Genomic DNA, 24,222 nt, shown 5'->3' on the forward strand with positions numbered 1-24,222 from the left:
ATTAAAGCTACCTATAAGGAGCCAAACATCTTTGCAGCTTGTGGACAATTAGTCCTAGAAAGGACACATGAGATCATTATAATAGAAAATTAATTAAAAAAAAAACAAAAACAAAACCAAAACAAAACAAAAGCAAACACAGAAACAAAATCATGTTGATATGTATGGTAGAAGTAAAAGAGGAAAAGTAAGTAGAGCCTCAGCATATTGTGGCACAAACCTGGATCAACAGTCTTGGAAGGAAAAAAAATGTAACCATATATCTTTACCAACTTCTCAACAAGCAAAGGAATTATCACCTTCTTTGGTTCTTATACTTTACCAATTAAAACATGTTTAAAGTGTGCCACCATGTGTAATTTTTTAACAGAGCAACAGCTGGTACTAAATATTTTTCCCTAAGGCTTGAGAGATAACTTCCATTTTTCAACATTCCTTCCCCAACTATGCTAATAAAACTCTCATCCTCCTAAACATAACACGTAAATCTAATGTTGAAAGGATTTGTTCAGAAGATCGGGTCTATCTTAGGACCATTAAATAATTACTGTGAACAGGAATTTAATTAAAGTGACAGAAGATTCACTAAAAGGAGTGATGAAACCCAAGAAAAGGTAGTAAAAAAAATATAAATACAAAGAGATCAAAAATATTTGGAAACATGGACCCAACACGAAAATCAGAATAGGCATGGCAAAATGTGAGATCATGCATCTGGGGAAAAAAGACTCAAAACGAAGATCTCGTTGGCACAAGAAACCTGAGGAGTAGAGAGAATGAAAGATTTGAGACAACATAAAATATTGTAGCTACTCATTTCCCTTTTAGCATTACTGACCGCTTTTTCCCAAGATGACTAAGCTGTTAACATACAGTTATTGTATTAGTGTCTATTTTTTACTCCTCCATTTTTTAAGCAAAAAAAAATATTTTATACTACCTGTTTCAGTAGACACTATTAGAAATTCAGTAAAGGAGTACTATAATTTGCAAAGTGGAAGACAAGCTGAAAGCATCCAATTAATTAGATCATAAAAATTTTTGAAAATATAATAGAGAAGACAGAGTTAAACCATGACTGAATTAAGGCAGAATGGGATAAACCTGTAAACACACTTAATGTCACTAACGGAGTCCTATAATTTGCAAAGTGGAAGACAAGCTGAAAGTATCCAATTAACTAGATGACAAAAAAATTTGAAAATATAGTAGGTAGAGTTAAACCACGACTGAATTAAGAGAGAATGGGATAAACCTGTAAACACAATGTCACCAAGTCTGCTTGCTACTTAATTCCATCTTACGCAATTTACTTTCCTTATTACTTTTGCTTAACTCAGCAATAATCCACAGTCTTCCACTAAGGGTTTGTCACAAAGATACCCCAAAAGTCAATTTTAGGCTGACAAAAAGTTCCAAAACAGACTTTATTCTAGCCGGAAAAGTGTAGCCAATAAACCAACTAGAAACAGGGTTTATACAATTATTTAACACTCGACAACATAAAATATAGGTTGGGATATCAGTTGAGGAAATTATTGGGATATGACAACATAAGAATAATGGGGATCTACAATGTACACTCATACACTCACAAGAAATAAAAAGCAGAGGCCGCTCACTCTAGGTTACCCACAAGGAATAATCACTTGCCTGGGTTAGGCAAGGGCTTGCGCTTGGGCTAGACAAGGATTCACACTTGCCTGGGTTGGGCAAGGAGTCATTCAAGGATATATCCGGTAAATAATCATTTACCACAGGAGGAGGTGAGGTGCTCTCAGTCCCAGGAAGTTTCCTTAGATGATGTCCCAGACTAAGGAGAGGCATCCAGTTCACAGATCCGCTGCTCTGAGAAGACCACTCAAAGGTGGTCTTCAGCAAGAATCCCGTTTTATAGCCTGGTCAGATCTGGTTGTGGGCATTACAACATAGTCCAGAAGCTTCTCAGCTTCTCTGGGTACCTCCTTTGTTGAGGACACAGTCCTCCAAGGGTCCCACCCTCCTGCCCCACAGCTGCGTAGAGGTGAAGTCACGCTGCCCCGGGGCAGGGGAGGATGTGACTGTCAGCACTTTGGTGCCACCCTAGATGTGCAGGTTGAGATAGGCACAATGGGGCACAAAAGGTGCTAAAGAGCCATCCACTGCCCTATTGAAGGCTCCAGATCTCAGGCGGATGTGCAACTGCCACGGGGTTGTTTTGTTTTTTTTTTTTTTTGGTATGGTTTGGTTTGGTTTTTTTCTTTTTTGTTTTGTTTTGTTTTGTTTTGTTTTAAGTCATGAAATAGCAAAAGGAGGAACAAGACTTTGGGAATTAAGCGAATTTTACAGAGCACAAGATTTGAACTTACTAGACATGTTTCTAATGGAGACAGAAACCTAAGTTCCTCCTTGTTGTACTGAAACAGTATAACAGCATGACTATTTAAACAATAACAAGACCTCGAATCATTAGTATTTCAGTCAGTGTGGGCTTTCTGTCCATTTATTCTTCTGAGTTCTGCTCCAAATTCTAAGATTTCTTCTTTTATAGTTACATTTCTATTTCAGTTTACACAAGACTGTTGGTAAAAGAAGGTAAAAACTTTTCCACACAAAACTTAAAGCAGGAACATCCTGACTCCTAGAAATACAGTTTCTGAAGATTACTTGGAGTCAAATAGTTTCTACTCCCTACATCGCTAATTAGAGTCCCTCAGTATTTCTTCACCAGCTCCTTCACAAATAGAAGAGGGTAGGCATTCTGCCACATCTACCCCTGCTTTATTGATGGTTATATCCTTTGTCACACAAATTGAAAAACAAGCAAATGCACAACCTGTTTGACTGGATTACACAAACATACATCTGTGGCACCTTGAGTGCTTATTCATGATATTCCTAAGACTTTGTCTGTTTTCATGTTTCTAGTCTTTGTTTCTTTTCTTTCCCCTTCCTATTTAGTTATCAGTTGCTCAATTTCTTTTCAACACAGTTATCTATTTTACAGTCTAGTACCCAATGCTACCTATATTTTAGCAAATTTCAGATATACAAACAAATCCTCCAAGTCTGTACAGCTGCCAGCTGCAAATATGCATGCAAGCAATAGGAAGTCTCCTTTCTCAGACTGCCATTGCCAAGATATTTACAAATAAATGGACTAAATTAATCTCTTGCGTGACTCTTCTGAAGCAAAATATTTGGCCTAGTGTGTTCAAAAAGTAATTTTACTGAAAATTTTCTAGTCAAGGGTCCACAAAAATCACATGGAAGACATTTATTTCATATCAATTCTCACAATGTACTTCTCAGCTCTTCAACTTTTATGGTTGTTTTCTTCCCTGTTTGGGTTCCATAACTTCCCTTTCTAAAGAAATTGATAAAATAAATACCTCCATCAAGTCTAAAAACTGTTAAAGCTTCTCACCCTTTCCTTCTTCCTCTGTTAAGTGATCTTGTGTATTCCACTGCTAGTTCCTTCTGGCCTAACCTTAGCAGACACAATTTTCCATTTCCAACGTAATTTTCAATACTTGTAAAGACTTGATCACCTCTGAAACATTTTGCCAGTATCTGTCTTACAGACAAATTTATCCTCATCTTTATTATTCAAATGCATAAAAGGTGAACACAACCTGTTCTAACTTTTGCATTTTTGCTGAAGCACCAAGAGCTGATGATGATATGGTGTGTGGCTTTTTGCTTAAGATGTCAGGTCAAGAGACATGTCCATTTTGAGCATTATTCTTCAAGAAAGAGATGGTTCAACTATGTAAGGAACATTTAACAAAGAACTGTTGTTTTTACATAACTGATGACCTGACATCTGAGCTGAGCAGGTGGGAAGAGGCATCGGACTATGAATCCTTAATGTAAAACATAGTCTTTTCCCATAATATATACTGATAACTGTATACGTACTGATACCTGTATTTACAAGTTAATTTAGGGGGAAGGATCGAGAGACATTGGACTATGAATTCTTAATGTAATACACAGTCTCTTCCCAGAATATGTACTGACACCTGTATACATACCGATACCTGTATTGATAAGTTAATTTAGGGGGAAGTGTAGCCAAAATACCAAGAATCCATATCTTAAATAGATTGATTAGGAGAAGGGTATTGTGTGTGTCAGGATAGTCTGTAAACCCTGAAGTACCCAACCAATGGGGAACAGGGGAGGGAAATTGTGGGTGGGATTTTGGGGAGATATAGGCAGGGGCTTTTCGCCCTATTAGGTGTGCCTAGCTTTAGGTAGAACACCCGGTCTTGCAAAATCGTTATTAAAATATGCTTTGCTGAGAGATCCTGCCTGGGCTTATTATATTTGCAAAATAATTGTTTCCTACAAACTAGAAAATGTCCAGAAGGGAACAAGGATAAACAGACATCTAGAAAATTATGTAAGAACAAAGACTGAAAGAGCAAAAGCTAGTTCATCTTATTAAAATTAAAAAAAAAAAAAAAAAGCGACAGAGAGATATGATATTATGTTGAATTTTGCTGAAAAGAGGAAAGAGGTAATCTCTTTATCTCTGAAAGGAAGAACAAGAAAAAAACTTAGTATTTAGCAAGGAGATTTACGCTAGACAGTAGGAAAATCTTATTAGAAGTAACGGTAAATTAAGTATTAGAATAGATTGCCTAGGGAGGAAATGAAATCTCCACTGCTGGATTTATTTAAGAACAAATTAGACAAATGTCTTTTAAAAATGATTTGAGTAGAGTTGATCCTACCATGCACAAGGGATGGCCCCTCTAGGTCTATTCCAGCCTTATTTTTGTGATCCCATGTTCCTAGTTGCTCAGCTGGTGCTGAGATGTGTCTGGCACTCCTTCACTTTTCATAAACAAAGTATTCTTTCTGATCCCACAGCTCCTGTCCACAAACTTTTCCACTTCAGAGCTCTTCATCACAGGACCTCACAAATCTACAGATTCCTTCACAGCATTTTGCAAATAATGAGCTAAACCTTAGGATTTTGTACTGCTAGTGATGAACCTGAAATTCAGTAAAATCTGTTGCATTCATCAAGTGTGCTGCAGAGGCAAGAGTTTGCTCTCCACCCTCTCAGTCTGTGCTGTAGTTAGCACAAAATTGCTGTTTTCCCACGTAACAGTATGATGTTCCACACAAGACAAGCAGTAATTTCTAATGTGCTGATGCACTTGGCTTGCATCACAACTTATAAAGTGCAAGTACTGGGTTGTATTGTGAGTATCATCCACTTCTTAACTGGATGGAGAGCACTGAAAAAGCTGAGAAATCAGAGGTAAAATAAGGAAGGCTGTAGTCAAGTCATTAATGAAGGAATACTCCAGCAGTCTCCCTTAAACTAAAGACATTGCTAAAGGCTGCATTTGGGGATAGTGATGGAAGAAGAATAATACTGGAGTCTATGGTCTGTTCTCAGGGCTATTTTATAATTTTATCCAATGATTCTTATCTGATAAACAGACAAAAGTGGTATAACTTTATTACCATACTACAGCATGCAATTCGTAATTACTGAATATTACCTTATTCTAGAGCTACGTCAGCATTTATTGCTAGGAGATATGTAATGGAAGCTTCAAAATCTACCTGTTCTTAGTATGATATTTAGGGCTAGTAACTGCACTTTATTTAGTCTGAGTTAGAAACTAATCCTCTGGTCAAAGTCAGTGATTTAAATAGATCATAGGCCATGACATGAAACAATGCCTAAGAACAAATCTAAAACCAAATTTAGGGACTTTGTAAATACTAATAAACAAGCATGCCTCACTTTTTGGTGAACTCAGGTACAGTTAGAAGCCCCATGTGCTGGTTGCAAATCACTTTAAAATTGTTCTTAAGAAACCGAGTCCATCTGGTGCTTACAACAGCTCTGTCAGTGAATATGTAGAGTTCAGGTTGTCGTACCTAAGGCATCACAGATGCAGCACAGCCCTGAATGCAAATATTATTTATGTTATACTGACATGTTTAAATCATCATCACAACTAAGTTTTGTTAAACATAATTAAGTAACATCTATTTATTACACTCTGTACATAGGTATATGACCACCCTCAGCAAAGAATTATCTGCTGTTATCTTATAATCCTTTTTATCATTAATTATTAAAATTAAAGAGCTGACCAGTAAGATGTAAGGGATGATTTCTTTAATTATACATTGGTACTTGGAACTGTATCAGTTATAGTCACTTAAAAATCATAGCTATGAACAGGATTGTGCTGAAGAACACTCATGAGAAATCTAAATGTCGATGCATATCACCAAATATAGAATAATTTACACAGTAAATTAGAACAGACAGAGGAAATTTACCTCTTCTTCTTCCAGTCCAGTTAGATCCCAGAAGTAACTCAGTCTCATCTGCAAACGCTTCCATTGTTCAAGGAACATAGTGGCTTTAAAAAAAAATAAAATTTTAAAATTATAAATCCAATGCACTATGATGAATGTTTGTGTTACTTATAAACCCCAACATATATTTGAATCCCATTATGCTAGGTCCTTTCTAAATAAGCACTAAGAAACAACCCCAGGACCAATTTTAAAGAAAGAACACAAGCAAAGCATGGAAACAATTACTGTTTCTTTACAAATAAAATACAGAAAGATAGAACATGAATTGCCCAATGGCACTGGTAAGTTCTTTTCAGAGATTGGAACTGAACTCATATCTGCTGATATCCACTCCAAGAACATCATATCTCTTAATTTACCATGAGTCATTGTATAATTAATGAATACAAAACATATAATGAAACAAAATCTAGGTCTAATCTGTAACACTCTAACTTGCCAAACAGATTTTGCTGTTGAATGTTTTTGTCCTGCATAGATACAGTGATTTTGTCCTAAAGGACTAGCCAGTTGTTGAGTCTCCTGCTTTTCCTTTTTCATTAAGATGAAAGAACAGTTGTACTGTTGTCTCATATTTATGGTCTCTTGACCTTCTCTCATAATTGCTGTTTCCTCTAGATAGTCCTTTGACTAGTTGCTCATGATTTATGGACTTAAGGATTTATTAGAAATAGTACTTCTTATTCTTGACTTGTGGACACCTATTTTCAGATGACTGTATCAATACTAAACCAGTATATACCAACGAAAATCTATAGCTATAAACAACTGAGGGCACTACTTTACATTTTTATGCTTCATTTCACTTTTTCCGTTGTTGAAAAGGGGATTGTGAAAACATTGTCAGATCACGGCAGTTTTTTTACCACTTTGAACATCTTTTAGACAGCTAACAGTGGAGAATTAGATCCAGCTTTCCTTGACTGCAGATAACAGTGGAGAGAGCTGTAAGATAACACTAGCAAAAGTTAGAGTACTATTAGAATAAGCTGTTTTTACAAGACAAAATCTATTCCAACAGTAAACTGCAAATGTTTTTTGCACTGGTATCCTCCCATAATGTAAGAAATAAATATAATTTAAACACTGGACTCTCAGTACACTGAAAGTAAATCCTGACATTAAGGCATTAAACTGCTATCTCCTGTTCCTTCTTTACACAAAAAAACTATATTTAGCATGTTTTGAAAACACAAAGGTTTTAAGATATCCTACATACAGAAACATTTGGTTATTTCATAGGGTGTTATTACTCATTCTATTTTTTTCCTGTTATTCAAAAAGTCAGTTCCACATTTACCTCTGTAAGAACTTACTTGGCTAGATGAAGTAGCTCTTCTAAAATTAGCAAGTTTACACTGATTGACACTAGCAGAAAATTGGTCTCATGATATTCAATTGTCCTTCTAATAAACACATCTGACAACTGAAATTCAACATCCCACACCACCAGTGACATTAAGCACAATTAGCCAGGCATTACTCTGTGTTTTGTGAATATGGTCATTTGTAAACAGTATTGCTGGAATCATGAAGATACTTTATGAGGCATCAAGATCAATTAGTAAAAGAATTATTCTTTTCAAGATATTAACCACATGGTAAGTCACCTGCCTTTTACAGAATGGGAGAAGTCAAGCAGGATAGAAGACTTCATGTGCCCATCATGAAATGAAGTCAGCTCTTATTACCGTACTTTACTCTTTTAACTATACAATTGTAAGTTACGAGACATGCCAGTTTCCACATCACTATACTATGTCTAGTGAAAAAGCACTCAGGCAACATTTAGCCAACGTACTGTGAGGCAAGCTGACTAGATGTGTGAATAAGCTCTGTCATTCAGCAGAATGAGCTCTAGATAGAACCAGTACAGTTTCCTAGTAGTAGGGCAGCAAAATTTGGTGCAATCTAATACTTAACAGGCAAGTTGGGCAGAGTTACTAAAGGATACTTTATTTCACTTTGCTGTTCTTTGTATATGATGTCTGCAGTAGTTTCCTGCACTGACAAGCTCAGTTATCATGGTCTCAAGAACAGTCTTTCCCAGTCCATGGGAAACATTCTTTGGAGGTGGGCTACAGCTCAGAAAGGGTTTTGTTATTCTTAAGTGCCATTTTTTGGCATATTTTTTGGATATTTTTTTGTTGCTTTCTGTTCCTTTACAAATTCTACTAATTTATCTTAGAATAAGGATATATCAACATTTTGCTTTGCACATTGCATTGCTGGTACTAAAATATATTTCTTTTGGATGAGGCTGCATTTGCACGGATGCAAGTTTACAGTACAGATTCTCTATCAGGAAAATACTATTTATCTATGAAAGAGTAAATGAATTGTCAGTCATATACATGCTGTCTAAAAAGCTACACTGAAACTTGGACAAGGCAACATATTTCATGCTTCATGGCAGCAGGTAAACTGTGACACCTTATCTGTCAATCTAGCCTGTCATTGGCAGCAATCTGAAATAGGAAAATGCCATTGTGAGAGGCTATAAATTCATCATCTTTTGTCATTTCTCTGTCATAGTACTTACATACTCTCTAACTTCTGTTGAAGGGTTTCCAGACGCTGCTAAACATAAACTTCTTACTTCCATGATCTGTTCTGTTTGCAAGTTCTTCAAAAATCCTAGCTATCCATACCCACCACCAATCCACAGTCATTTCTAAAACAAGCTGTGAAATTTGAATAGGGTTGCAAAGTATAACACACTATTTGCTGAGGGATGGCTATAGTACAAAAATAAATTTCATCTTTCTTATAGGCCCATTTTAAGCACTGAAATGCCGCAATAAGGTCTCCTTGGAGCCTTCTCTTCTCCAGGCTGAACAATGCCAACTTTCTCAGCCTCTCACAGAAGAGATGTTCCAGCCCTCTGACCATTTTTGTGGCCCTCCCATGGATTATCTCCATCAGGTGCATGTCTTTCCTGTGGTGAGGGCTCCAGAGCTGGATGCAGTGCTCCAGGTAGGGTCTCACTAGTGCAGAGTAGAGGTATAGAATGAAAATTTCGTTTTGTGAACAGTGAATAGGGAAATAAAAAATCATTTTACAGTAGAAATAACACCTTTAACTTTCACAATAAACAAGACCTAGAGTGGATGAGGGCAATAATACACAGAAGCACAGAACACACACTTTTCAAGGCGAGGCCGGAAACAATAATACTACAATGCATTCATTAGTCTTTATGAAGTGTTTTGGTATTTTCAGTGAGACAGGGTATATTTGTCATTAAAGAAAACCAAGCTGGTTTAAGTGGAATATTTTAGAACATATTCTAATTAAAACAATAGTCCCATTGTTCTTGGAATCCCTTAGAGTTTTGATAAAATTATGTGACTAGGTTGTCCCACATGGAAGTGCACTCTGTGCTTAAATTAAACCCTTTTAGGTGCCTGCACTACACCATTCCCCAAATACATTCCTGCCCAAAATGTAGAAGGTGTTAGAGGGACCTGCCATGCGGACAGAAAAGGAGGAAAAACATAGCAAAGCTTAAAGCAGTAGAGGAAGAAAGGACACATTTTTCTTCCCTGAACTACCCAACTCCTCTCCATTTATTCCAAAGCTTGTTGTTGACAGCAGAAAGCCTTGTAATATTGCTTTCTTCAGTCTCAGCACAGGCAGCCCCTCACTGGCCCTCCAAGGCTTGCCAGCTTCATAAAGCCATATGTTCCCATTCAATCCAATAGCACTTTTCTATATGTAAGGCTACTACATTCTACTACCGTGCATTACAGCTTTCATTTCTGTCAGCAGCCCAAAGATCAAACGACACTGCTAACATGCAAAGCAATGCTCACCCCAGAGAGCCATGAAGATGGAGAAGAAAACTGTGGCAGGGTTGTCAAACAAGTGGCTAGCTCGAGCGGTGGCACATGCAGAGCTGAGGTTCCAGTAGTCACAGAACTTGTCACACAGGGGGCACATGGTGAAGGCATTGCGTTGATCACACATTTCTTTACTATGAATGACAAGTGCACAAGTTCTTAGATTATTACTACTCAGAAAAGGGGGTATATGCTATTGATATTAAGCAGCACCTCATAGCTATTACAAGGTATTTGCACCATATAGGGCTTGAAGTTTCAGAGAACAGAAGGTATGTGTTTCTTCAAGGCACATTTCCATCCGCTGGAATATTAGAATACTTACGGGCACCTTCCCAACAGAGAACAATGCAACATAGCAACCAATCAAATCACTACACTGTATTAGTGAATTAGCGAAGATTGCATCACTGAAGATTGAGGTTAAGCACACTAAAAGAAAATAATTAAAACACAGTCAAAGTGGAATTTGCCATCTCTACATTCAGTTGCATGATTTGATACAGATCAAATTTAAATTCATTAAAAAGAATTCCAAAGTGGTTGTAAAGGAAATTCTGTGCCCTTGACAAAACACATATTTTTAACATGATGGCACAAAAATCCATGTCAAATACCATGTCACTTCGTGTGTTTGGACTAGCCATAAAAGCTGCATAAAAGCCAGAACCAGCACCCAGGCATGTCGGTTGGTCTGGTCACAGATAGAATAAATCTGCAACATCATTCACAAAATACGCCAGGTTTTACTATAAACTGACATATGTTAACTGATTTGAAAATACTACCAAGAGTCTTGTTCTTATCAAGGACATTTTATTTCACAACATTTATTTTGAGATTCATGTCCACCCTGCATTTTATTTGTGAGTTATTTGTAAAAAATAACTTTTGTTTTCCCAGTATAGAGTTTTAACACCTATTTTCATCTGTATCACCATCTTCGATAAGGTTTTGGCTAAGTTATTCAAGTGGGATCAGTTATTTTAAGCACCCATACTAGTATGTTTTAAAGGTGTTCAGATACTGTGTGCACAGTGATTTTTGGGAAATCAGATAACTTTATATCTCAGGATTCTCATGTTTGAATGGTCATAAATATGGATGTGGTATTCTTGGTCACAATAGCTTCTTGTTTTTCTAGTACAGAATTCTAACCTAATTTTCAAAAATATAATTTTAAACAAATAGGGAAAAGTCCCCTTTCCCCCAGCAGTAACTCTTACAACAACTAGAAGGCTTCCACTTCTGCCTGATCAGATATTCAGTTGTATTTCTTTTGCTCAGTTTACAGCATAGGTTCATCTGTCCTCAGGAAAATGTGAAATAAGAGACTTTCCTATAGATTTAAAAATCTTTAAACTTGTTATTTTATTTCTTAGCCTTTTTTTTTTTTTTGCTATGTACTTACTCAGTTTCTAAAAATCTTTAAAAAATTATCACTATCTCTTTAACAAGCCAAACCCTACTTGACACTGCTTTGTATGCTTCCAGTTTTTGTTTGTTTGTTTTATAAGGTTTGTATGAGAAAGACCATACCTGCACATTCTTACTCCGATAAACCAAGTAGTGCAAAGCCCAACTGTCCTTGCCAGGACTGTGAGCTAAGGAAAGACTTGCAACATTGCTTCATTGAAAGCTGGCATACTGTGATCATCATTGTTCCTGTATTGACCTTTATTAAATACCATTTTTTTCTATGACTTCAAATGAAAAAGTCATGATTCAAACTATAGTATCACTACGTTTCATGTTATGTCATTTGAAAGGCACACAGCTGTTTCCAGCTATCATACTGTTAAAAGTAATGCTCTCTTCTATTTCAAAAGGCAGTAGAGGGTGCTGCAGATACATCTTAGCCATAAATCTCCCTTAAGTGTTAGCCCAAGCTTTCCCACAGACAAACACAGCCTATCAAGATTCATTCAGATCAAGCTAAGAAAACAAACTCTGTCTCTCATGTGTTGTTATTCATCATTTACTTATCAATAATAATGTCCTGCTCCAGTGATCTGCTTGAAAAGTTGCTAGTTCATTTTAGAGAATGCAGGAACTGCCACAGATAACAGAGAGGAAGTGTATTTCTTTTTTTTTTTTTTTTTTATTCCACTGAGAAACAGACATTAACATCAATTTCGCAGTTTTTGTTTAGTTTAACACCTTCAGGACACACAGCACAAAACTCAACATTTTTCTGTAACTATCAAGAAGGAGAATACTGCCGATATCAAATTGCTAATTCTGCTAACTATTGTTCATATTACTTGTGCAAATAGCTTGGTTTTACTAGGAAGAACAAAGTAATCTAAGAGTACTGGACAGTGTATTTACATTAACTTTAGTGAGTTCTGCATGATGTCTTTCTGGGTAAGCATGGACATATGTGCATTCATAAAAAGCAAATGGATGTAATAAAAAAGAATTTCCAATAACACAGTAGACTCACTGAACAATTCTCTTTCAGTTGCTGCAATACTGAACAGCTAAATAAATGCATGTAATTCAAATATCTTGTCTGCTCAATGCAAGTGTATTTCTAATGTTCACAGGGTTGTTAGTGATACATCACTGCTCTTCAGACATGTTAAAAGCAATTATTCAACTAAGGGTTACAAACAAAAAGCACAGTATTACAATTTTCAAGTAACAAGTTTTTGATTACAGAGAAGCTTACCTAGGGATGTCACTCTCAATGGTTATACATCCATAAAGAAATACAATAATCCCAACTACTGAAGATGGAATGAGGAATTCTGTATATAAACCCAGCCATGCAAAATAAAGTCCTATCTTTTCTCCAAAATACTTTCTGAAAAATAAGAGAAAAAAAGGTATGTGTCAAGGTTTTAATTTTCAAATGTGTTTTACAGGTTCTTACAATCCCCAAATATTAAAATACTAATTGTCAAAGACATGGATGAAAACCCTGAGTTTCTTGAAGTCAGAATCACCAATGGAAGGGGATGATTTGGGAAGTTAGGAGTTCTCCTTTCTGAGAAGTTATGACAGTCCTGTATCATTATAGTACGTAGAATCATAGCATGGTTTGGGTTGGACAGGACCTTAAAGATCATCTAGTTCTAACCTTCCTGCCACAGGCAAGGACACCTTCCACTAGACCAGATTGCTCAAAGCCCCACCCAACCTGACCTTGAACACTTCCAGGGATGAGGCATCCACAGCTTCTCTGAGCAACATGTTCCAGAGTCTCACCACTCTCATAGAGAAGAATTTCTTCCTTATATCTAATCTAAATCCACCCTCTTTCAGTTTAAAGCTATTACCCCTTACCCTACCACTACACACCCCTGTAAAAGTCCCTCTCCAGCTTTCTTGTAGGCTCCCTTTAGGTACAGGAAGGCTGCTATAAGGTCTCCCTGGAGCTTCCTCTTTTCCAGGCTGAACAACCCCAACTCTCTCAGCCTGTCTCAACACTCTGATCATATTCATGACCCTCCTCAAGACTTGCTCCAACATGTCCATATCCTTCTTATGCTGGGGGCCCCAGAGCTGAATGTAGTACTCCAGGTGGAGTCTCATGAGAGTGGAGTAGAGGGGGAGAATCGCCTCTCTTGACCTCCTAGTCACACTTCTTTCTATGCACCTCAGGATACAGTTGACTTCCTGGGCTTCAAGCTGCATTGTCAGGTCATGTCCAGCTTCTCACCAACCAACATCCCCAAGTCCTTCCTCTCAAGACTACTCTTAATTCATTCTCTGCTCAGCCTCTATTTGTGCTTGGGATAGCCCAAACCCATGTGTAGGACTTAATATCTGCTCAGGGAAGACTGCAGCTTTTGCATCTCCTAAATGAAGTAAGTGAAATATCCCTCACTTCCATCAAGAGTAGCAGAATTTCAATCAAATATTTAGCAGAAAACACTGGAAAGGATTTAGTTCTTCAAAAGTGTATTTAGATAAACCATTATTCTTTGCCTCTGTAGTCCTCCTGGATTCAATTGGTGAAAGTCATGGAAATTACACCTATGGGAACATACTGATGGTGTGCTCTGGTATCTTAAAACACCAATGATCTTGAATTTCTGTTAAACCAGGAAGGTTTACTTGTGCACTTAGCACTGGCTTTTCAGAAATAACACTTTTTTTTTTTTTTTTTTTTACAATTAACAGTCTCTAGACAGCTAGTTTGAAAAAAAAAAACAAAACAAAAACACCCCCCCAAAAATAATAATAATAATAATAATAATAATAATAATAATAATAATAATAATAATAATAATAATAATAATAATATAACAAAAACAAAACACAAACAAACAAACAAAACCAATACAAAATAACCAGTTTCTGTTCTGAAGGAATAGTTCCTTGTAGGTGTTGATAAATATGTGCTAGTACTTCAGCCCAACATCTTCATGAATCACACTGTAAGATGAAACTCACTGGCCATTCCAACATACTGTTAGGAGTGATTACAAATATTACAAAACACTAAGAGCTGCAGGGAGCTCAAGAACTCACCATCATTAAAATGAGACTAAATATAGATAAAGTGCAACATGCTTAGAAACATTTCAAAAGCCAGAGAATATGATGGAGGAATGTTGGACAGAAAGCAGCTATACAGAAAGCACTCAGGGCATGACATTGCATTTGAATTAGAGAGACATACACTCATGTCGTGGTGGTAGAAAGAACAAAAACAATCTCAAGATAACATGTCTAATAAAGGGAAGACAAGACTTGCTCGTGTAAACACTGAGCAGAATCCCAGTTTGAGACTGATTCTGAACTCATTCACACTAGGAAATTTTTACCTAAGCTTAGCACCCCATATTTACATTATTCCTAAAGGAAACAGTTAAATGAGATTTTTTTGAGGCTCATGATTTCTTCTAACAGCCATAGTTCTGTTCTGACAGACATAATGACAAACCTCCATATCTGTAGAACTGAGATCAAGTCTCTTCAGCAGCATAAGCAAAACTGATTTTTTCTACTCCCGAAAGCAAGGCCAGGCTGCTCCTGCCACAGGAGAGATGGGGGCAGCAGTGCAAGCAAGGCAGACAGCCATGAGACAAGCTAAGCCTCTGAAGTCAAGTTTTTGGCTCAGATTAAAGGAGTAAGTGTAGAAACAGTGGGGTTTCTTCTTATTATTACAGTTCCTGCTGTTGTTCTTACACCATGACAGCTACAGCTAACTTCACATTCTTAGGCTTTCACATAGGAAGGCAGTCAATGCAGTCATGCCCATTTCAGTGTTGCCTTACATGAGTACCTATATTTGATAATGTTTAACCAACCTCAACCTTTAGGAAGGGCATATGCAATAATGAAAGGGAAAACAGATCAAAAGCACGTTAGGGTGATACACAGACACTATTATCTTCAGCATAAGGAGATGTCATAACCTGGAGAATGAGCATAATAGGGTGGAAAATTTCGTAGTTCTTCTGAGAAAGCAGTACAGCCCCTACAACTGACATTTGCATGGCTGTCATATGTAACAGACTGTGTGAAGTATCAAACAACATAGGTGGAATCATGACAAAGTGACTTGAATGACAATAACTTAATTAGCTGTGTAATTCTCTTTCATTTCAGGAAGACAACTTGTTGAAGTCAGGATGGGAATACTATTTGCAGTAACCAGTCTTTAAACAAGAAATATGAGCTTAGTAACTCTACATTCACACCACAGGATAGTTTTTAAGCACCTTGGGACAAAAGATTATCATGTTTGCAGAGAATACAGGGTGTTTCAAAAAGATGGGTCTAATTTCAAGGAGACAGTGTTTTCAGATTGGGTCCCTCTTTTTGAAACACCCTGTATAAGGAACTATGGTATAGAATAATTTATAAAATTATAATCTTAAATATTCATGTTGTAAATATAATCCAAATACTGTAGGATTAGCATGCAACCTGGCACATGCCAGGTAATTTTGGAGGTAATTTTTAGTGTGCAGTTTTCTTCACATTTGTTGTTTTTTGATAATTTTTTTAAATATGAATTGAGGGAGAAAATACTTGATTAAAATATGGAAATAATCAGATGGCCTATAGCTTTTCTTCAAGTAACATGTGTTCATCAACATGGCATTGGAGCAGCACAGGACACAGGGAGACTCAATTTGCTCTCAGGTTTCCTCCTGACTGGGAGGTGACACACCTTGCATTTGACAGTGAGGCAAACTTCACATCCTTAAAAACATGGAACAAGAAGGAGGAGAATGGGATTATCCCGATACTTGTCTTCTCACTCCTTCCTTATTTGTAGAGTTGTGCAACATGCATAGCCCAGTGCTCCAAAGAGGTCAAAGCAGACATGAAAATGGTCCATAAACTGGGTTGTTCTAAACTGTTTATTGTTTTGACAAAGGGCCACAAATTAACACAGTGTTCAAATCCCAGAAGCATTCAAGACCAGCTGACCAGGGTCAATGAAGTTGAAGCTTCCTCTAGAAGCCTCTAGCCTTCTAGTGACAACTGTGATCTGTAGCCTATAAAGCAAAGGGTTGCTATTTGCATCCCTGCCAAGACAAAGTGAAAAGAGCTCAAAAATGTCCTGGCAGTATTCAAAAACACAGTTGCCAGGAAGAAAACTGCACAATGTTCTCTAACTTAACTGTTTTGAAAAGAAAAACAATTAGGATTGCTGTGCCCAAGCTCAGTCCACCACTGTGCCAGAAAGTGAAATAATCTAAGGAGAAGCAATGAGAGTGCTTGAAAGCATGGTGACAAATTTAAATATGAGTTTATAAACCTAGCAGAACACATGATGTGGACATGCTTCTTCCTTTTTTGACATGTCCCAAGACCTGTTCTCCCTTTGCTCAGGAGTCAAGCCTCTACAAACACCTGTGACAGCATCTATTGCAGCCATAGCTGGATTCAATGATTTTTGGCTCAGACCTTAGGAATACCATGAGGTGTGTTTCTTTCTAGCACCCCTCTACAAATTTCTTAAGAAAGGCACACTGGACATAGTTTTACAATGTTTGAAAGCATTCCACCCCTACTCAAGTCAACAGTTTCATGCTAGCAAATTGCAATGCTATTTGACCTTGAAAGCAGGCTAAATTTTCTCAAATGTGGACATACTAGTCCATCTATATTTTCACACTAAAAGGAAAAAAAAAAAAAAAATTGTAATGAATGAAGAGGTGAAAAACATGTTCTTCCAGGGTAGAGTAAGATATATATCAAGAAAAGGAATTTTGACAATTTTTTGTATATTTACACCAAGATGTTGACATATTCTCTCATTTACATTGTGATAAAACCAGTCTCTATCATACTCCATGAATTGCTCATTATTTATGCTGGCCTGGAAACAGTGAACTGAGGTTAGAGTTTTGCCCTCTGTTGGTAGCTAACTCACATCCAGTTCACATATATCCAGACAAAGCTGAGGACTAATCCTTTCCAAAGTGTGCTTGTGGATAACCCACTACAAAGTGTCACGAAAAAAGTATGCTCACTGCATTGCATGAGCTTTATTTCCACATTAATTGTATTCTAATGTAGAGAAATGGCCCTTTATATACACATATGCGATGAGGGCAGCAGTTTTCATCCAAAGCAAGGGGCAAATGGCTTTGATAATAATTATGCACCACTCCTTTCAAAAGCAGCAGCCAAGCATTTTGTTCTGTGTGCTGTTAAAGTCTAAGGTGGAATTTTGTACCTTTCTTTTTGGAAGAGTTTTTGAATGCTGGTTAAATGGCCACCTACCAAGCACTAAGTTCTCTTCAGTAAGAATCATGTCTCTAAGGAAAGATTTGACCAAATCATCAATAACTTCTTCAGAAGCTGAACAAAATCACTTTTTTTTTTAATAATTTCCCAAGAACAAGAAAATGATAAGAAACAGCATTAAATAAAAACCCCACAAAACATCAAAAGTCACCTGTAGAAAGCACATTCCCTCTCATGGCAGAGTTCGAATAAGTATTGGAAAGACTGCAGTAAAAATGTTTACTCAATTCCCTCTGCTTCACCCATATAACACTTGAATCAGACATCTGCAATGCACTTCTGTCTGTCTGACTGCCAAACCAACATCAAAAAGAATAACTAATAATTAAACTCTCTACTTGCATGTTGGTCACAGTGCTTCTATGCCAAGTTGTGAAATTTATAAATAGACTAAGATTTAGGAAGTGGGGAGAAAGAACAAAGAAAAAAAAAAACAAACAAACAAACAAAAACCAAAACAAAAAAAACCCACAAAACAAGAACAACTACAACAACAACAAACACAAACGCTTAGTTTTTGACTGCAAAAGTAAGTGTGGGATACCTGGAATGTGAATAAAGCATGTGGTTTGTGACACACACTGGAAAGAACTCTGGAATCGTTCAGGAACAAAGTTTAAAAAGCAAGGAAAAGACACTGTGGACACTGAATCACCTAACTGGAAAATCTGTTCCAAACTCTTCAGTTTTTTCATTTCCACACAGCATTCTAGGCCAGCTGTTATTTCGCATTTGCCACAATTCATTCAACCACGCCTATGGTGGTGGAATAGTTTCTGTGCAATAGCTTCTATGCAAAACTAAACTGATTTACAGCTATTTATTGGGCAGGCTTTCCTCTGTGCAAATGGTCAAATAAGTCATATATATTACTTACGCCTTCAAAATAAACTTATTCACACAGATTGTTGACAAAGTTCTGGTATTTCTACTGTCAGGAGAAAGGACAAGTAGTCCTCTAAAAGTATAGATTCATGTCAGACCACCTCTTCTACCAGAGCTACTTTTAAGACTGTTTAAATATAGAGAAAACTCCAGTTACTACAACAGAATCAGGAGCAGGACATAACATCTCTTTATACCCCACCATTTCACTCCAGGTACAGCTGCCTGTGTCCAGACTTCTCTGTATTTGTCATTTTTTCTCCACTTGAAAATTTTCCCAGGGCAGGATTCAAGCATTTATTACAACCATCTGGGACACCTGGGTGGAATTACAGCTCAGCAGCAGCAGTGAGGCTGTTGCACATCTAGAGATCCTAGAGATTTCTACCATGTTTGTGCCTGACATCATATACACACATGTTCTGTCCAGACAGTCCCAAGAAGAAACATATCAGTACTAAATCTAGATATACAGAGAGTGCACCAAATGGAGCAAAATGGAAGCCAAGAAAGGCTTCTGGCAGAAGACTAGCCCCTTGGAACAACTTGCCAAGAGACTTAAAAACTTTTTATAGTAAAATATTAAGAGGAGAAGAAAAACAACTACAGAACCTCAGCTAAATTACAATGCATCTAAGTCTGAAGCAAGAAAGAAGAAGTCCATTAAAAAGGTTGACTGGTTCTGCCTACAGAAAACAAAGAAAGGAACTTCTGTCCAAGGTGAGAGTGCATGGTTTTCCCTAAACTAGAGAAAACGATCAAGACTTTCCAGTAGAGAGTGCTTATGAGGGTGTTCGTGAAAATAGTTGATAAGCCAATGCAAGAACCCTAAATCAAACCCTAAATGCTAAAAGCTAGCTCTGTCCTTCATGTTTGTGGCCACATCTGCAAATGTGCCTCATTCACTTTAGAACACTTGGGACAAGATTGGTAAGACCTGGAAACAAGTTCAGAGTTATGGCACGTCTTTTGAACTCTATACAAGGTTTCATACTCTGCTAGCTTTCTCTAGCAAGTGATAGACTGAGTCATCTGCAGTGTTTCTGTCTGAGAGCATTCACCGAAGACCAACAGAGAAACTATGAATCAGACCCTTTTTGCATCAAAGCAGAACAAAACAAGGTGCCACAAGACCCATTTAATCAAGCCCTTATATTTAAAGTTCTTGTTTGAAAACATTAGTTAACAAGTGTTCACTGTCACCTGAAGTCTGGAGCCAAACCTCCTTAAATTACAGATTATACCAGCCACAGATATTTTTTTCTCACAAGGCTCTTTGAAATATTATTTGTCACCTATTATAGGACAAAAAAAAAAAAAAAAAAAAAAAGGACCACTGTCAAAGTATCGCAACTCCTCAGAGAACAGTAATTTTGAAATTCACTTAGATGTAGAAGTATGTTTTCCCTTAGTCTCTTGGTTCTTAACAAATATATATTATCCAACACAGTAACAGGGTACTGTTTAGGGAGAACGTGATCTGTGCAGAAGAAAGTAATATCACGTTCTCAAATTTTAATTTCTTCAAAAGCCTGGGAAAAGTATCTAGAATAAAAACCACAGAATTTGTGTATTAACTGCAATTTAAAATAGCAGAAGATCAAACTTTACCTAGTAAAGAAATAAAACAGTGACAAGCCACTCACTGAGCTTCATAGATTCACAAACCTTAATGCTTCCATTCCAAGAAACTGTCAGAATACAACTGAAAGGACATAATTTGTGGTGATGGATTAGAAGCTGAAAAAAAGCCTTTTTTTTGCTGACTGTAGTACAAAGAATAATAGAAACATAATAAGTAGATGTAATGTGGCTGAGACAGAAATTAAGGTTGACTACCTACCAACTCTATAAGCAAGCAACAAGATGCTGGTTAGTCAGAAGTACTGTATCTGCATTCTCCCCTCTGTTATGAGAGAATACAAAGCTTCAGTGCTTCTACAGAGCATTTTGGGATTTTTGCATGGCCTTTGTAAATTTCCAGATCCCCATGGTTAAAGAAACCTTTTATCAGAGAGCCAGACACAAAGAGAACATCGTTTTCAGGAACATAAAAAGAGTAATGTACTCCTACATAGCACTTTAGGTGCAATAGTCACAGTCCTTAGCCTCATGCAGTGTTTAAAAGTATGAAGTGCCTGATTACATTATTCTGTTGATGCCTGGATTTTCCTGTCATGTTCTTTGGCTACAAAAGTTCTATGTGTCTCTGAAACTGTAGCAGCAACAGAACATCTTACTGAAAAGAGACATTTTCAGCAAGACTAATAATGCAGTGTTTGTCCTGTCACTTCTAAGAACTCATCCATAAGACAACCTATGTACACTGAGTATCTCTCTTTAACTTTCTTAACTTTATTCTTTAGCATACTTTAGCACTTAAATATGTCAGCAACCCTCCAAACCTAGCAAATTAAAAATACACAGCAGGTGGTCTGACTACCTGAGGCTGAGTCAATACCAGTGTAAGTCAACAGAGGTTCCTATAAGGAAAGGACTACACTTTCACTTCATAAAAACCTCGACACATCAAGTGATGCTCTATATAAGAAACAAATAATCCATTCAGTTATATATAAGATTTACTCTCATAATACACTCTAAAAGCTCTTAAAAATAAAATGTAACCTATTTAATATGATACAGTGGTTCGGCCTTTCCTTTAGACTAGCATGGAAGTTACCTTATCTCTTTCATCCTATTTTTTAACACTTATTATGACTTGTTTTTCTGGCTTTTCTTTACTTGCAAATAAAGTATTTGCCCAAGTTCTTACCTTGAATAAATGTGAGGTCACTGATACTTTATCATGTTCCTAATCTTTAGTTTTCACAAGACCATTTGCATGATTTTCATCATCTAAGTTAACAGAGTTTGAAACTCAAATACTAACTTTTTTCATAAATATCTTTGATTTATAGTAACTAATATTTCATGGAAGCTTTCTGGCTTTTCAATTTAACATAGCTAAGCTTTACTACACAGTTTGAATTCATTTCATGTATTTGTTTTAGTAAGTACTTTTAAGTACTTGCACTGTATTAGCATTGTCAGATAGGCACCATCTAGTGGCTAATAAACAGATGTATAACTTCCAATAAAAGACAAGTATAATAAATTCTTTTTTTTTAGTCACAGTATTACTGTACACCTTGAGATAACAAGGCTTGCCTCTTGGCACTTTGAGACAATAAGAGAGTTACAGAACTTTCTTGTTTAACTAAAATTTAAACTGCTAGTCCTCAAGACTTCTGAGACTGTGATAAATGGAAAGGCAAACAAAACACATTCAGATGCAACCTGTAAGTTAAATGCATGCAAGAGTTTCTGGATAATTGTCTTTCAGGCCTTCAGTAATCCCATGTCCCAGAGATCAGGGGGGAAGGTTGAAGAAAGGAAGATATAGTCTTGGTGAAAGAGGATCAGGTTAGGGAATGCTGAAGCAAACTGAACATACGTAAGTCTATAGGCCCTAAAGGGATGCATCCACGACTGCTGAGGGAGCTGGTAGATGTCATTGCAAAACCACTCTCGATAATCTTACATTGATGATGGTAACTGGAAGAAGTCCCCAAAGACTGGAGGAAAACATATGTCACCCCCATCTTCAAGAAGGACAAGAAAGAGAACCCAGGGAACTACAGCCTGCTCTGCCTCACCTCAGTCCTAGGGAAAGTGATGGAGCAGCTAAGCCTGGAAACCATTTTCAGGCACATTAAAAATGAGAATATCATCAGGAGTAGACAGCACAGCTTCACCAAGGGGAAGTCATGCTTGACCAACTTCATAAACTTCTATGATGAAGTGACTGACCTGTTAGCTGAGGGAGAGAAGTAAATAATGTCTACTTGGACTCAGCAAGTTTCCCGTAAGATCCTCATAGAGTAGCTGTTGATGTACGGGCTTGATGAGCAGACAGTGAAGCGTATAGAAAACTGTCTGAATGGCTGGGCCCGGAGGGTGGTGTCAGTGGAACAAAGTCTCGTTGGAAGTCAGTGACTAGTGGTGTACCCCAGGGGTCAATATTGGGTCCAGTCCTGTTAAGGGAGGTGATCCCTCCTCTCTGCTCAGCAATGGTGAAGCCACAGTGGAGTACTGCACCCAGTACCGAGCTCCTCATTACGAGAGACATGGACATACTGGAGAAAGACCAGTGAAGGGCCAAAAGGGTGATTAAGGGACTGGGGTACCTCACATATGAGGAAAAGCTGAGACAGCTGAAACTCTCTTGCCTGGAGAAGGCTCAAGGGTGATCTTATTAATGTATGCAAATACCTGAAGGGAAGGTGCAAAGAGGATGGAGTCAGGCTCTTTACAGCAGTTCCCAGTGACAGAACAGCAGGCAATGGGCACAAACTGAAGCACAGGAGGTTCATCTGAACATCAGGAAACAGTTTGGTGCTATGAGGGCCACAGCACTGAAATAGGTTGCCCAAGGAACCTGTGGCGTCACCCTTCTTAGAAATATTAAAAAATTATCTAGCCATAGTCCTGGGAAACTGTTTCTGGATGGCCCTGTTTCAGCAGCAGTTTGGACCAGATGATGTCCATAGGTCCCCACCAACCTCAACCATTCTGTGATTCTGTAATCTTTGAGCACTTCAAATGCAACTATTCCACTAAGACAATAATGCACAACAGCAGTAATCGCTTGCTCAAATATTGCATTAAGATGTTTGTTTTTCTGTTCTTTTTACTGACTGTGGAAGTTCAGAGATTTCTCATGCTGACAACCTTCATGTGGGTATTTTCTGGGCATAATTGTTACATGGAGCCCAGTTTTTAATCTCTTCTCTTGCTATCTTTGTTTGGTCCACTGTTGGAAACAGGTTACTGGATCGGACAAAACTATGATCTGTTCTAATGTAACTTTTGTACAGAGACAGCTGGGACCCTCATACCAAGCATCTTACTATTAGGGTATACCTTTAAAGCAAATGACAAGGATTGGTCTTAACTCCTTTCTAGTGCTAAAGGAGTCAGAAAAGGACCTCCTTTCACCCCAGTATGCCATAGACAGAACTTTCTACTGAGATTAAGATGTCAAGAACAGTTTTACAAGACAGATAAACAGAACTATAACCACCCAAACGCAGCAACAGTTTTCTCCTTCCTGCAGTTCCAAGCCATATGCACCTTTAGATGCCTCCTAGATGCCTACAAGTATTTTCATGCTTATGTTTAAAAATGTGCAGGACTTTCTCTTTTGTTTCAGTGTGGCCTCCCACCTCTGTTTTTTGCTTCTCCAGTTTAAAACAACAAACTTCAATTTCCTATCAAAATACACTGATATGACCTCTAAAGGTACCTGTTGGATTGGGACGTATCACTCAAATCCATTAAAAAATAGAAGTTTCTGGCTGTGATGTTTAAGGCGTCATACAGGCACTATGGAATTTAGTCTGAGCCAGTTCTGCACACAGATAAAACA

General features: G+C 37.4%; 1 protein-coding gene across 1 annotated transcript in view; it reads right to left on the reverse strand.

The window, feature by feature from the left end:
- ANO2 (anoctamin 2) overlaps window positions 1-24,222 on the reverse strand; it is a 180,169-nt gene that overhangs the window by 104,127 nt on the left and 51,820 nt on the right. Inside the window, exons 10-12 of the mRNA XM_082052949.1 lie at window positions 12,859-12,993; window positions 10,158-10,318; window positions 6,301-6,383 (exon numbers count right to left, since the gene is read on the reverse strand). Coding sequence (XP_081909075.1) covers window positions 6,301-6,383; window positions 10,158-10,318; window positions 12,859-12,993 — 379 coding nt within the window. The remainder of the gene's footprint in view (window positions 1-6,300; window positions 6,384-10,157; window positions 10,319-12,858; window positions 12,994-24,222) is intronic.

This window comes from Streptopelia decaocto, assembly GCF_964273445.1.
Source record: "Streptopelia decaocto genome assembly, chromosome: 1".
Lineage (NCBI taxonomy): Eukaryota > Metazoa > Chordata > Aves > Columbiformes > Columbidae > Streptopelia > Streptopelia decaocto.